Raw genomic sequence first — 12,040 nt, forward strand, 5'->3', positions numbered from 1 at the left:
AGGGTGGGAGGGAAACTCAGAGATACTTTCAGTATCTAAATTTGTGAAACTAGACAATCAGGAACGCACAGTCAGAGAGCTGGAAAGGGCCAAGAGCCCCTACCCCCTCCAGCCCATGTCCCCACACCTGCCACAGACCAGACAGGAGCACAATAAACACTCACCACAAAGTGGGGAAGGAAAATCCAGGCAGGAGCCTCTATGTAAATAAATCTCCCTCCTGTCCTCACCTTGCACTTGGCCTGCTAATTCTTATATAACCCAAGGAGATAGCTAGAAAGAAGTTTGATTGGTGACCAATTTTGAGGACTTTCATTAAAACTCTAATTTAAGTCTTCAAGAGTTTCCAGTCATGGATACTGTAGATAATATTGCAGATGATGAAAGCATCTTCAAAATCTTAGCTGAGACACTTTACAGTCTTCCCTGGTGTACTCTGATGGCAACAAGGTCCCTTGCCCCCCTCCCACCTTGTAGAATTCCAGCGCCCCCCTCAACAGTCCTAGCAAAGGAAAACATGCCTGCTGACAGTGAGCCATCATCCACCATTCTCACTTATTTGGATTTGGTTTCCTAATGCTAAACTTTGAAATTTGAAAAAAAAAAAAAAAGAAAGAAAGAAAGGAAACCACATCCTTTTTACTCTCAGTATATAGATGGAGGCAGTTAAGAACTGAAAACAGATTTTCAGGTTGATTGATGTGGGACAGCAGTCACAATGAGGAACTCCTACAGATTTCTGGCATCCTCTCTCTCAGTTGTCGTTTTTCTTGTGCTAATTCCTGAAGGTAAGACTGATTCTTCTCATTTCCATTATGACCACGAAGCAAAATGGAGCAGACTTTCAATGAACTTTTGGTAATATTACCTTCCTATACTGAAAGAAGATGTTTTCCCCCAAGCCTTAAAATGTTTAGACAGGCACAATGGCACATGCCTGTAGTCCCAGCTACTAGGAAGGCTGAGGTGGAAGGATTGCATGAGCGCAGGAGTTTGAGTCCAGGCAGGGCAACATAGTGAGACCCTGTCTCTATTTTTTTTTAAATAGCATTCTTTCTTGGATTTTAAATATTTCTGTATTTTAGAAGAAAAAAACATCTTTTCTTCTCACGATTATTTTGCAAAAGATAGCAGAACCACCAATGCTTATTGCTGCCAATTTGTAACTTGAAAACTGCCAAAAAAGACAATGTAAAAATGAGTGAACAAAACTCTCGTGTTAGTGAAACAAATAGTACCTTCCAGGAAAGGAATAGTGGCAAGTTAGTCAACTCAGCCTTTCCTGCTGCAGAAAATGCATAGATCATTTAAAGAAAACTAAGACAAATCTGACCTAGACACCAAAAGTGAATCAGGAATTATTAGAACTTTTATACTTATTTCTCAGGTCTAGAGACTCTTTGGCAATACATTAAGACATTAGGCTAGTTCCCTCATTAACCCTTTGGGAGTGCTATAATATTTTTTATTAAGCTAATTTTTTGTCTACCAAATGGTAATCAATATTTCTGCTTTTGCATGAGTTGCGCATGCATGGGTTAAAATGCTGTATAATTCATGGTATCACCACTGAAAGGGTGACAGCTCTTGGGGAGCTCCAGATTTCCCTTGAAGAACCTACTAGGAAGTGAGGACTACACTCGAGCTGTAGCAATATGGAGCCAACCATGGTTTTTCCCATGATTCATCAGCTTTTGGAGGCAGGGACTTATGTAATAACCTAACTTGCCAGGAATTCCCAAAGAACTCTGGTTTATCATGCACCTAAATATGAGAAGACTTTGGGAGGCTGAGGCGGGTGGTTCACAAGGTCAAGAGATTGAGACCATCTTGGCCAACATGGTGAAACCTTGTCTCCACTAAAAACACAAAAATTAGTTGGGCATGGTGGTGCGTGCCTGTAATCCCAGCTACTCAGGAGGCTGAGGCAGGAGAATTGCTTGAACCGGAGAGTCAGAGGTTGCAATGAGCTGAGATCGCACCACTGCACTCCAGCCTGGCGACAGAGCAGGACTCTGTCCCCCCCCCCCCCAAAAAAAAAAAGATAGAGAGGGAAGAAATATAAAAATAACAAGACTGCAGGACATTTGAGACAAAGGTTGGCTATGTTATAAGCAGGGCATAGTATGACTATATTCAGGCATGTTAAATTCTCCATACAGAAAAAAACAGGGCAGATAAATCCAGCCATATCTTTTCTTCAAAGGAAACAACAAAAGCAAACTGCTGTGCTCCTCTTTGTTTCCTGTGTTCAGAGAGGACAGTGTGGGCCCATATAAGGAACAGACGCAGCAAAGCAAGGCACGGTTGAAATCTATCTGTACATGAATCATTCTAGGAAAATTGGGATTGGGTGAAGTTCTCTTGTTTCTATAAGCTCTTTACCCTTTTATTTCTAGAGTCTAGAATTTCTTCCTCCCAGTTCCCTTTTTAAAAGCAGAGACCTCTGCTTTTTCAAATCACACTAGCCACATTTCATGTGGTCACTCTCCTCCTTGCTCTCACCCTCATAAAATCTTATGAAAGGCTTCCATAGCTGCCATTAATACTTGCCTGTGAATTTGGCAATGACTTAGTCCTAATTATGGAACAAGAGGCACTGTGCCCTATTCAAGAAACCATGAGTCTCAGCAAAAGTATTTTGGGAGAATCCAAGAACATCTGGTGCAGGAGGTGGAGAGCTCAGAGTGTATCACTAAGACATAAGGTGCTCTATCTATCAGCATGTATGGTTTGCCTTGTGTTTAGCTCTCACTGTTCCCTAACAATGGGTCTCTACTTCTACACTATCATCATCAAGGAAATGTCACTTAGGCAGAATTCTCGGCATATAGTATCTTCTCTCCTCTCTTCCATATCTCAGTGGAAAATACCTTAGATTAAACCACATGGTTTGGTCTAGAGATTGAAAGGGAGGTGTAATCGATGTTATTTTCTTAACTTATGAGTGAGAACAGTGCAATTTAATAACCAAAACTCTCATAATGACCAAAGGACTGAGGGGTAGGGTCACAGCCAAATGATGCTAATATTGGTTCATAAGCTGTGTTTTTGCAATGGCTTGGGGTTAAAAGGGAAGTTATGAGGCTTCTAAAAGTCTTATCTATTTCCCCAAAATTAATACTTAGCCAAAAAGGGTGGAAGCACTTGAGGTTGTCACTACCACTGGCATCTCCTGCAGCAACTGTTGATGGTAAAGACCAAGGCAGAGCTTTCTGCCCTGGGGCCTGAGGTTGCTGGTTTGTGACATCTAGCCTAATGATCCTGGAACAGTCATTGGCCTGGCTTCTATGTGTGGGAGAGCAGGACCCTAAAGTCCAACAGGAATAGGATTTGCATCAGATGTCTGCAGGTCTACATAGAGTAAAAACAAGGGGAAATGCTCTCAACCAGACTTCCTCTCTGAGTGCAAAAAGTATGGCTGCTCTTAGAAACATGACTTTGTGTAGAGCTCTTTGGGGTTGAACACCAATCTGATTTGTCTTTTTCCATTGAACAGATGTCTGTGAAGAAATTATTGGAGGAAATGAAGTAACTCCTCATTCAAGACCCTACATGGTCCTACTTAGTCTTCACGGAAAAACCATCTGTGCTGGGGCTTTGATTGCAGAAGACTGGGTGTTGACTGCAGCTCACTGTAACTTGTAAGTGCCTGGGTTTTTTTAAAAAAGTTCGTAAAGATACTCTAATTTGGGGAAACATTAATAAAAAGAGCAGACCAGGCACAGTGGCTCACACCTGTAATCCCAGCACTTTGGGAGGCCAAGGCAGGTGGATCACATGAGGTCAGGAGTTTGAGACGAGCCTGGCCAACATGGTGAAACCCCATCTCCACTAAAAATACAAAATTAGCCAGGCATGGTGGTGCATGTCTGTAATCCCAGCTACTTTGGAGGCTGAGGCAGGAGAATTGCTTGAACCTAGGAGACGGAGGTTGCAGTGAGCCAAGATCGCGCCATTGCACTCCAGCCTAGGCAACAAGAGTGAGACTCCATCTCAAAATAAAATAAAATAAATAAAATAAAATAAATAGTAGATCCCACTAAAGTCATGGGAGGTTCACATGTATCTTCATGTCGCTTAAGTCTTTAGGCACTTGCTTAAACCTAAAAGGAAGTTAAGCCCAGACTTGCCACAAAGAATCAGGCAATGAGGAAGCAGCATCCACAAGCTCTTTCTGTAGATTTCCACTAAGCCATTGGGTACAGGTGCTGCAGAGCTTTGCTTCTGTCATGACTGCATGCCCAGGTAGAATTAGCCTCAGCATGGAAGGGTGAAACTTTCAGTGCCCCCTCAGAGCCCTGGGTGCAACCATCAAGTACAGAAAGCTTGTGTCCAATGCCTTCTTGTATGCCTCGGTGAATTCCTGTCACATCTTTGGCCGCCTCTTCACTCCTGTCAACCGCTACATTCAACCTCTTCCCAGGCCTTGTCTTTTCCTACTCTGTAAATCAAGCCTGTAAACCTAGGCCATTCAATATGACAGCCACTAGTTAGAGGTAGCTATGTAAATTTCAATCAATTAAAGTTAAATAAAATATCAAATTAGTTCCTCAATCGCACTAGCCACATTGCAAGTCCTCAGTAGCCACATGTGGCTAGTGCAGATAAATAGAACATTTCATCATAAAAATATGCTCTACTGGAAAGCACTGTTCTAAGGTCTTTTTCTTTTATTTTTGATTATTTACTTTTTATTGACATATAATAGTTGCACATATGTTGGGGGTACATGTGATCGTTTAAGTGAGACTAATCTCAGCTGATGTAATGGAAAAGAGGCAGTGTGCATAATCTGGTTGGTGTAGTTTATACTAGGTTGTGAATGATGATAGCCTTAACCATCAGTTCATCAGAAAGCATTTTGATTTTGATAACCAAAATGAATCTTTAAGAGAAAAAAAAGACTCCTGAACCCCTCCTTCAGACCACCATCCCTTCAACACACTCAATGCCATGCAAATAGGGTCCTCCATGGGGCTCTCTGTTTCTGAAAGTTTTCCCATTTGAGTTTGTTGTTTTCTTAAAAAGACCCCTTCATTACATTACTTTACAACTATTGGCTGCTTTTTGCTTTGTCCCTGGACTACTGAGATCTTTGCTTCCCATCACAGCTAATAAGTAATTCTCCATCACAGCTAAATAAGGCAGGGGTAGAGGGGCAAACAAGCACAAGGCTTGGCTTTGCTGCCATGGAATTCTCTTGTTTTTCAATGAACCTAGTTTACCTTCTTATAAACAAGTTGGTGATGATGATGACGATGAATTCATAAACATTCTTTTATTCACAAATATTATTTTATTTTTTAAAGCACACATTTTCTTTCTGAGCCACAAAGAACTCTCCCCACCTCCATACTTACAAATGGGACAATGAAACTGATCAGCATATATGCTCAATTGCTAATATGAAGAATAAATCCAGCAAATAATGTTGTATCTGTTCTCAGGGACAAAAGGTCCCAGGTCATTCTTGGGGCTCACTCAATAACCAGGAAAGAGCAAGAAAAACAGATAATGCGTGTTAAGAAAGAGTTTCCCTATCCATGCTATGACCCAGCCACACACGAAGGTGATCTTAAACTTTTACAGGTACGTGTCTTTGATTGTCTTCTCAAAAGTCATAGAACCTTCTACAATCTGGCCACCAACATGAAAACATTTCCTTGGTGCCCCTGTTGTAAAAACTCACATAAAGAGGATCCTGAAAATTTGGACTATAATTTAAGTTAAAATGTAAATATTTATCTTATCCCATTAACACTTTATGTTTTTCTTCCAACAGCTAACTGAAAAAGCAAAAATTAACAAATATGTGACTATCCTTCATCTGCCTAAAAAGGGGGATGACGTGAAACCAGGAACCATGTGCCAAGTTGCAGGGTGGGGGAGGATTCACAATAGTGCATCTCAGTCCGATACGCTGAGAGAAGTCAATATCACCATCATAGACAGAAAAATCTGCAATGATCCAAAGCACTATAATTTTAACCCTGTGATTGGAATGAATATGGTTTGTGCTGGAAGCCTCCGAGGTGGAAAAGACTCGTGCGATGTAAGTAAAATAAGATCCCACATTTAGCTATTGAAGTAAGTCATGCAGACAGAGAAAATGTAACATCATGCTTTGTTTTGTCATGGCACTGGCTTCTACAGGATCCTAGAGTTTCTTGAAATAAGTTTAATAAAACCCCAGTCAAATACATGAATGTGCTCAGCTCAAGGGAGTCATTAATCAAAAATAAGAAGCTCACTGCTAGTGCATGGGGTGCATGCACTACATATTTTTGACTTCTTACAAAAATTACTAAGAAGCAATGTTTGGTCTCATTTTTCATATTAACATACAGAGATCTAAACTTGAAGATATACAACACTTAGAAGAGTTGAAGTTAAGGTTCCTCAAGGCCATTCAGTACGCTTTCCCCATTTCAGTACATTCCCTCTCCTTCTCCACTACGTTCCTCTGCCATTTAACATCGGTGTGTCTGAAATGTCTGTCAAGCCTGGCTGAATATTTCCAGCCAGACCCTATAGCTTCCCAGAGCTTAGTTTAATCCCCAGTAAACATGCTGTTCAATGTTCAAAGCATGACTCATACCAGAAAATGTGTAAGCTTCCATCCTAGAACCCCCTGAGAAGGGGTGGGACAGGGCCATGCTTAAAGACAAGAATAGAAGAAACATTTTACAGATTTTTAAACTGAATACTAGCTTGCATTTCTCATTTGTCCCAAAGACCTTACAGAGTCTTACCTGAAGAAGGGTATGCAGTATGCATGGTTTGGGAGTTACCAGAGATTGAGAAATCCAAAGGTCTCTGTCCTTCCCTAGATCTATGTCTTGCCTTCAGAACCAAAGCTAGTCAAATCCCAGGAAAAGAAAACATTTGTCTTTAGTACCTGTCCACTTTCTCTTCTCTGCCCTAGTTCCCCCATTCCCTCCCTCGTCCACCACGCTGGGCTCCCAGGAACCCAGAACCTTCATGCTTTTGGAACCCACATGCAGCATCCTAAGGCCACGGCAGCATACTAAGATGTTAGTTCCCATCCCACCAGCCACCTGCCACCACTGAAGCTTGGCAATCCTTCCCTGTTCTCTCAACACCCCAAAATTGGCTATTGATGAATTAAACCTAAAGGACTAATTCTGCAAATGCCATTACTGTAACAGGCAGGGGAACTATACCTGTCCAGGGAGGATCCCGGGTTCTAACATGGTTCTTTATTTCGTATCTCTATAAGGCCCACTTTTGCCTGAAAGGGACTGATTTGGTTTTGTTTCTTTTGGAAGGCAATTATCTGCTAGAAGAACCAGAAAACATAGTTTTTATTCTTTGCTTCAATGTACCATCTGCATTTGACTATTTTGCCGCTTGAGTTATTAAGCATTTTGAGAAAATGACAAACAGGAGACTTTCCTTTCCAAAAGCAGAGCAACAGTCTCAAAATTAGCTGATAACATGTGCAAGTTTCATTTTGATTTTCACTGGCTCATAAATAAACCAAGTGAACCAATTCAAAAATACTAAAATATTTCCAAATGTTTTAATTTTTAAGCACTATCTTCAATGAGGTCAAGGTTGGTCTTAACTCATATTAAATGCTACAGAATTTCTTCCATTTCACTAGTGGTAATGCTGAACACTGACCCCTCTTGTTTTCCTCCAGGGAGATTCTGGAAGCCCTTTGTTGTGCAACGGTGTTTTCCGAGGGGTCACTTCCTTCGGCCGTAAAAATAGATGTGGAGACCCTGGTGGGCCTGGTGTCTATATTCTTCTCTCAAAGAAATACCTCAGCTGGATAATTATGACTATCAAGGGGGCAGTTTAAATAACTGTTTCATTTCATTTTCTGTGGCTTCTTAATGCTTTCACAAATAAAATCAATTTGCATGACTGTACCTGTTTCTCTCTTGTAAACTTAGTGGGCAGATCTGCACCAGCAAAGTGAAGCAGAGTTATACGGCAGCCTTGTAGATAATGCAAGGGGGAGGGATTATGTGATCAATGTCACCAGAGTCATTTATGCATCAAGTGACATGGGAATGCTTCCTGAATTATTCATCTCTCTGTCTCAGTGGAATCCAGCAAGAATGACCCTAAGATCAAGTCTAACAACAAATGCAGTAAAGGGCTCCATAATTCCACAGGAAACAGAAACAGCCAGTCTGGAACAGCCAGTCTGCAGCCAGTCTGGAAAAGGAAATATAGGGCATTGTTCCACATTAACAACTGCTTTTCATGCTATACACAAGAATCTGAGTCTATGGGAGAAAAAGAAACAAGCAATGCCTTACAGTATTTTCCAAATTCTAGGGCATACAAATACAGTACTTGGGCAGCCAAGAAAATTATACAGTAGAAAGTCAGCCTTCTTTCTCAGTGCCTTGCATTTAAGCCTTGGAGTACCTAGGTGATTTCTCAGTTCTCTTTGTTCTTGAGACTGGGTAGATCCAATCAACATGAGAGTTACAGTGGCTGCCATCCCATAGTAGAGAGTGAGTGTTCACTTGTGTCCAGAAAGTTTTCTTTGGAAAAAGCCCTCATCATATTTTTTCAACATAGTGAATTTAGTAGGTAGTCATCAGCCTGCAGTCACTTCAAGATGTTATTATGTGAACAGATTCTTTCAATTTCTATAGTCCCTTTAGTAATATAAATTTTATATATGTATATTACATATTATATAATACAAATTTCAATACATACATATATGTGTGTATCTACATATGTATATACATATATACACATACACACATATATATACACATATACACACACATATACATGCATAATACATATTCAAACCAATAACATACAGCAACACTAAGAGACAGGCTCTTAAAACAAAGGAAGGTGCAAAAATAAAACACCAACAACAAAGGAAGGAGCATAGCTTAAAGACTGGCTAAAATAATAGTACATTGGTTTTCAACTATGGTCGTTCATTAGACTCACTAAGCTCTTTAAAACTACCAATGCCCAGGTCCCACCTCTAGACATTTTGATTTAATTGGTATTTGGTGGGACCCGGGATGTAGTATTCTTTATGTGAGCTCCCCAGTGATTGTAATATGCAACCAGGGATGAACCTTTATACTAGAAAAGGAGGCCTGGTGCTACTATATAAAAGAGAGGCTCTGAGAGAGTAACTACGATGATATTTTAAATACTTGCTACAATTCCCTCATTGCTAGTTAGGACTTTAACTGCAAAAAGAGGATGGAATATTCCCTACTGTCAATACGTACTACAGATTTTGAACTCTGTTTAAAAAGTGGTTGTATGGAACCCTTGTTAACTGCTGGTAGAAGTATAAATTAGTACAACGTCATAGGAAAATTGGCAGTGTCTACTAAAATTCAACATATATATAAGCCTATGACCTAGCAATTCCACTCCTGGGTAGATCCCAAACAGACATGAGTGCTTTTATCCACCAAAGATGTGTTCTGGAATGTACATAGCAGCTTTATTCTTGGAAGTCAAAACTAGAAATAACTCAAATATCCACACACAATAAAATGGATAAACAACTGTTATACAGTCATACAATAAAATATTATACAGCAATGAAAAGAACAAACTTCAGTTTTATGCAACACAAATTTAATGTTGAGGAAAAGTGAGATAAAAAAGAATACACATGATGAGATTCCATTTATCTAAAAGTTGGCATAAGGGAAAACTAATCCATGGGGATAGGAGTCAGAAAAATGTGGAGGTGCTAACTAGGAGTGGACACGAGGGATCCCTTTAGGGTACTAGAGATGTTCATATCTTGATCTAGATGGTGGTTGCACAGTTGTTTATTCACAAATTTAAAACTCATCAAGCTATAAACTTAAGACTTATGTGCTTTACTATATGTGAATTATTACTCCATGAAAAATTTTTAATTTCAAAATTTAAAAATAAGTTGTAGCCCAGGCTTTTGTGTGCTATATGAAAGCTTACCTTTTTCTTTATGAAAATCATATTCCAAACTTCCCAACAAAACTAATCGTAGTAACAGATATATTAATATTTTTCTTAAATGAGAGCCTGTTGTTCACATGCCAGTATTAATTGAGAGAAGTGGCCTTTGGTCATGACATAGTGTCGTGAGAGTATTAAAACAGAAGTATCCACAACAGAATAGCAGGGGACACTGGAAACGGTCTAATCATTTTGCTCATTTTCTTCTAAACATTTTCTTATAGTTTATACCTGGCTTATTAGGAAGATCAAATTAAAACCATTAAAGAAGAGTGTGCATTGCAGAAAACGATCACACCTGTGGCTTTCAGCGGCCTAAAATTTTCTAAGGCAAGAATTACTAACATTACCAAACAGATTTAAATTTTAAAAACAGGGAAAATAAATATATATATTGACAAATTAACACTAATTTAACAGAAGAGTCCTAAACTCCCCTGGTATATACCATTCTACTTTTGAATTCTCAAAGTTTTTGTTATGTTGTATCGATTTTGGGGGCATAGGGAATGGGTATGTATTAGTAAAAACAAGTCATGTCGAAGCAAAAAAAAAAAAATCAGCCAATATTTGTTATCTGTCATATGCAGAACATACTAAGGAGCACCAAAAAATATAACGCATGCTCTCTCAAGCCTTCAATTTAAACTCCTCAGGATGTTAAAACCAAAATAACCAATGATTCAGACAGTAATAAGATTTTTTTTAAACAGCTGTAATAGTACAGTAATACCAAGTAGATGATACAGGCTAATGCCAAGAACTCAAACCCAGGTAACATCATTTCAAAACACTTCCTGGAGAGGTTAGGACTTGTGTGGGTGTGTAAAGGAAAAGGAAAGAGAAGCAAGAATTCAGATTAGAAGAAAAGCTCCAACAAGGCAGGAAATCACAAGACTTAACCAAAGTCTTAATATAGGAGATGAATGGGAATTAACATTCAAAAGACAGAACAGTGAACTGATCAAGTTTGAAGGAACCTTAGCAGTGATCAAATCCAAATTCCTATCCTTGCAGATGTTGCAACACATCCAAGGTTACAGGGTGTATTTATGGCAGAGGTAAGGCAAGAATAGATCTAACTTCAAGTCCTGGGCTCAGGACTCCAGAGGCCGACGTCAAAGGTGCTTGGTAATAGGGTGTCCTCGAGAGTTTACGAGCAGGAGACTGAGAGGATCAGCACGGGACTTTTAGATGTTTAACCTAGCAGTGGTGTGGAGTCAAGAGAAACAGTTATAAGGCAACTACAGCAGACTGGCTGTCAGGCACGCAGGATGTGACTAAGTGAAACAAAAGAAAAGAGAGCAAAGGGTGAACCAAGGAAGCACAGATAAGAACCAGGAGGTTCCCTGAGTAGGGGACCAGGATAAGGATGAGACCATCAGGAGGAGAAGAGATTCCTACAGAACTGATTTTTAGAGAAAGTAATATGCATGCTTAACATACTGCCTAGCATATAGTGAGATTTTAATAAATGTTTTTCAAGTGAATGGGTCGTGTTTTCAATGTGTTGAGATTGAGCTAAAGACAGGAAAGAATCTCGAAAGGGAACTATCCCGAGGCAATCAGAAATATGAGGTTTGGAGCTAGGGAGAAAAGTCAGATGGGAAAGAAGTAGAAATCTTTGCTGTAGATGTTATTCTGAATAAAGTAGTGAAAATGAATCTCTAGAAAGGGGTAAGAAGGGGAGGCAGAAGAAAAGGGGGAGGAAGAGGGGCAGAAAGAAGAAAGCAGAGAAGGAAAGAAGTCGATCTCTGGGAAGCAGAGCAAATAAAGCAATCTGAGAAAGAACAGGAAAACAGGCATTCACATCAAGAAGAGTATTTCAACTTGTTTGATACTCATAAAAACTCCATGGAGAAGACATAGCCAACATCATCATCTTCACTTAGAAATAAGGAAACTGAAACCTAGAGGGGCTGGGTGCTAGTAGCAATTCCATACAGAGGCCGTCCCATCAGCTGCAGCAGAAAACACCCGGGTCTGGTCTGGACTCAAAGCCAGGTGCAGCACTCTGCCCCTGTGGCCTAGGGGAAAAGGGAAAGACAGTTCATACTCCTCC

At 39.9% G+C, this 12,040-nt stretch overlaps 2 protein-coding genes across 2 annotated transcripts in view; one reads left to right on the forward strand and one right to left on the reverse strand.

The window, feature by feature from the left end:
- The first annotated feature begins 640 nt into the window (after positions 1 to 640).
- On the forward strand, positions 641 to 7,901 carry GZMA (granzyme A). The gene is made up of 5 exons (XM_003899671.5): positions 641 to 788; positions 3,500 to 3,644; positions 5,451 to 5,592; positions 5,786 to 6,055; positions 7,670 to 7,901. The coding sequence occupies exons 1-5, from the start codon at positions 719 to 721 to the stop codon at positions 7,829 to 7,831; spliced, it is 789 nt and encodes a 262-aa protein (XP_003899720.1). The 5' UTR covers positions 641 to 718; the 3' UTR covers positions 7,832 to 7,901.
- A 2,771-nt stretch (positions 7,902 to 10,672) lies between these two features.
- The window catches only part of CDC20B (cell division cycle 20B), a 60,113-nt gene continuing 58,745 nt past the window's right edge, over positions 10,673 to 12,040 (reverse strand). The window contains exon 12 of the mRNA XM_017959548.3: positions 10,673 to 12,005. Coding sequence (XP_017815037.2) covers positions 11,905 to 12,005 — 101 coding nt within the window. The 3' untranslated portion in view covers positions 10,673 to 11,904. The remainder of the gene's footprint in view (positions 12,006 to 12,040) is intronic.

The sequence above is a fragment of the Papio anubis genome, chromosome 5 (assembly GCF_008728515.1).
Source record: "Papio anubis isolate 15944 chromosome 5, Panubis1.0, whole genome shotgun sequence".
NCBI lineage: Eukaryota > Metazoa > Chordata > Mammalia > Primates > Cercopithecidae > Papio > Papio anubis.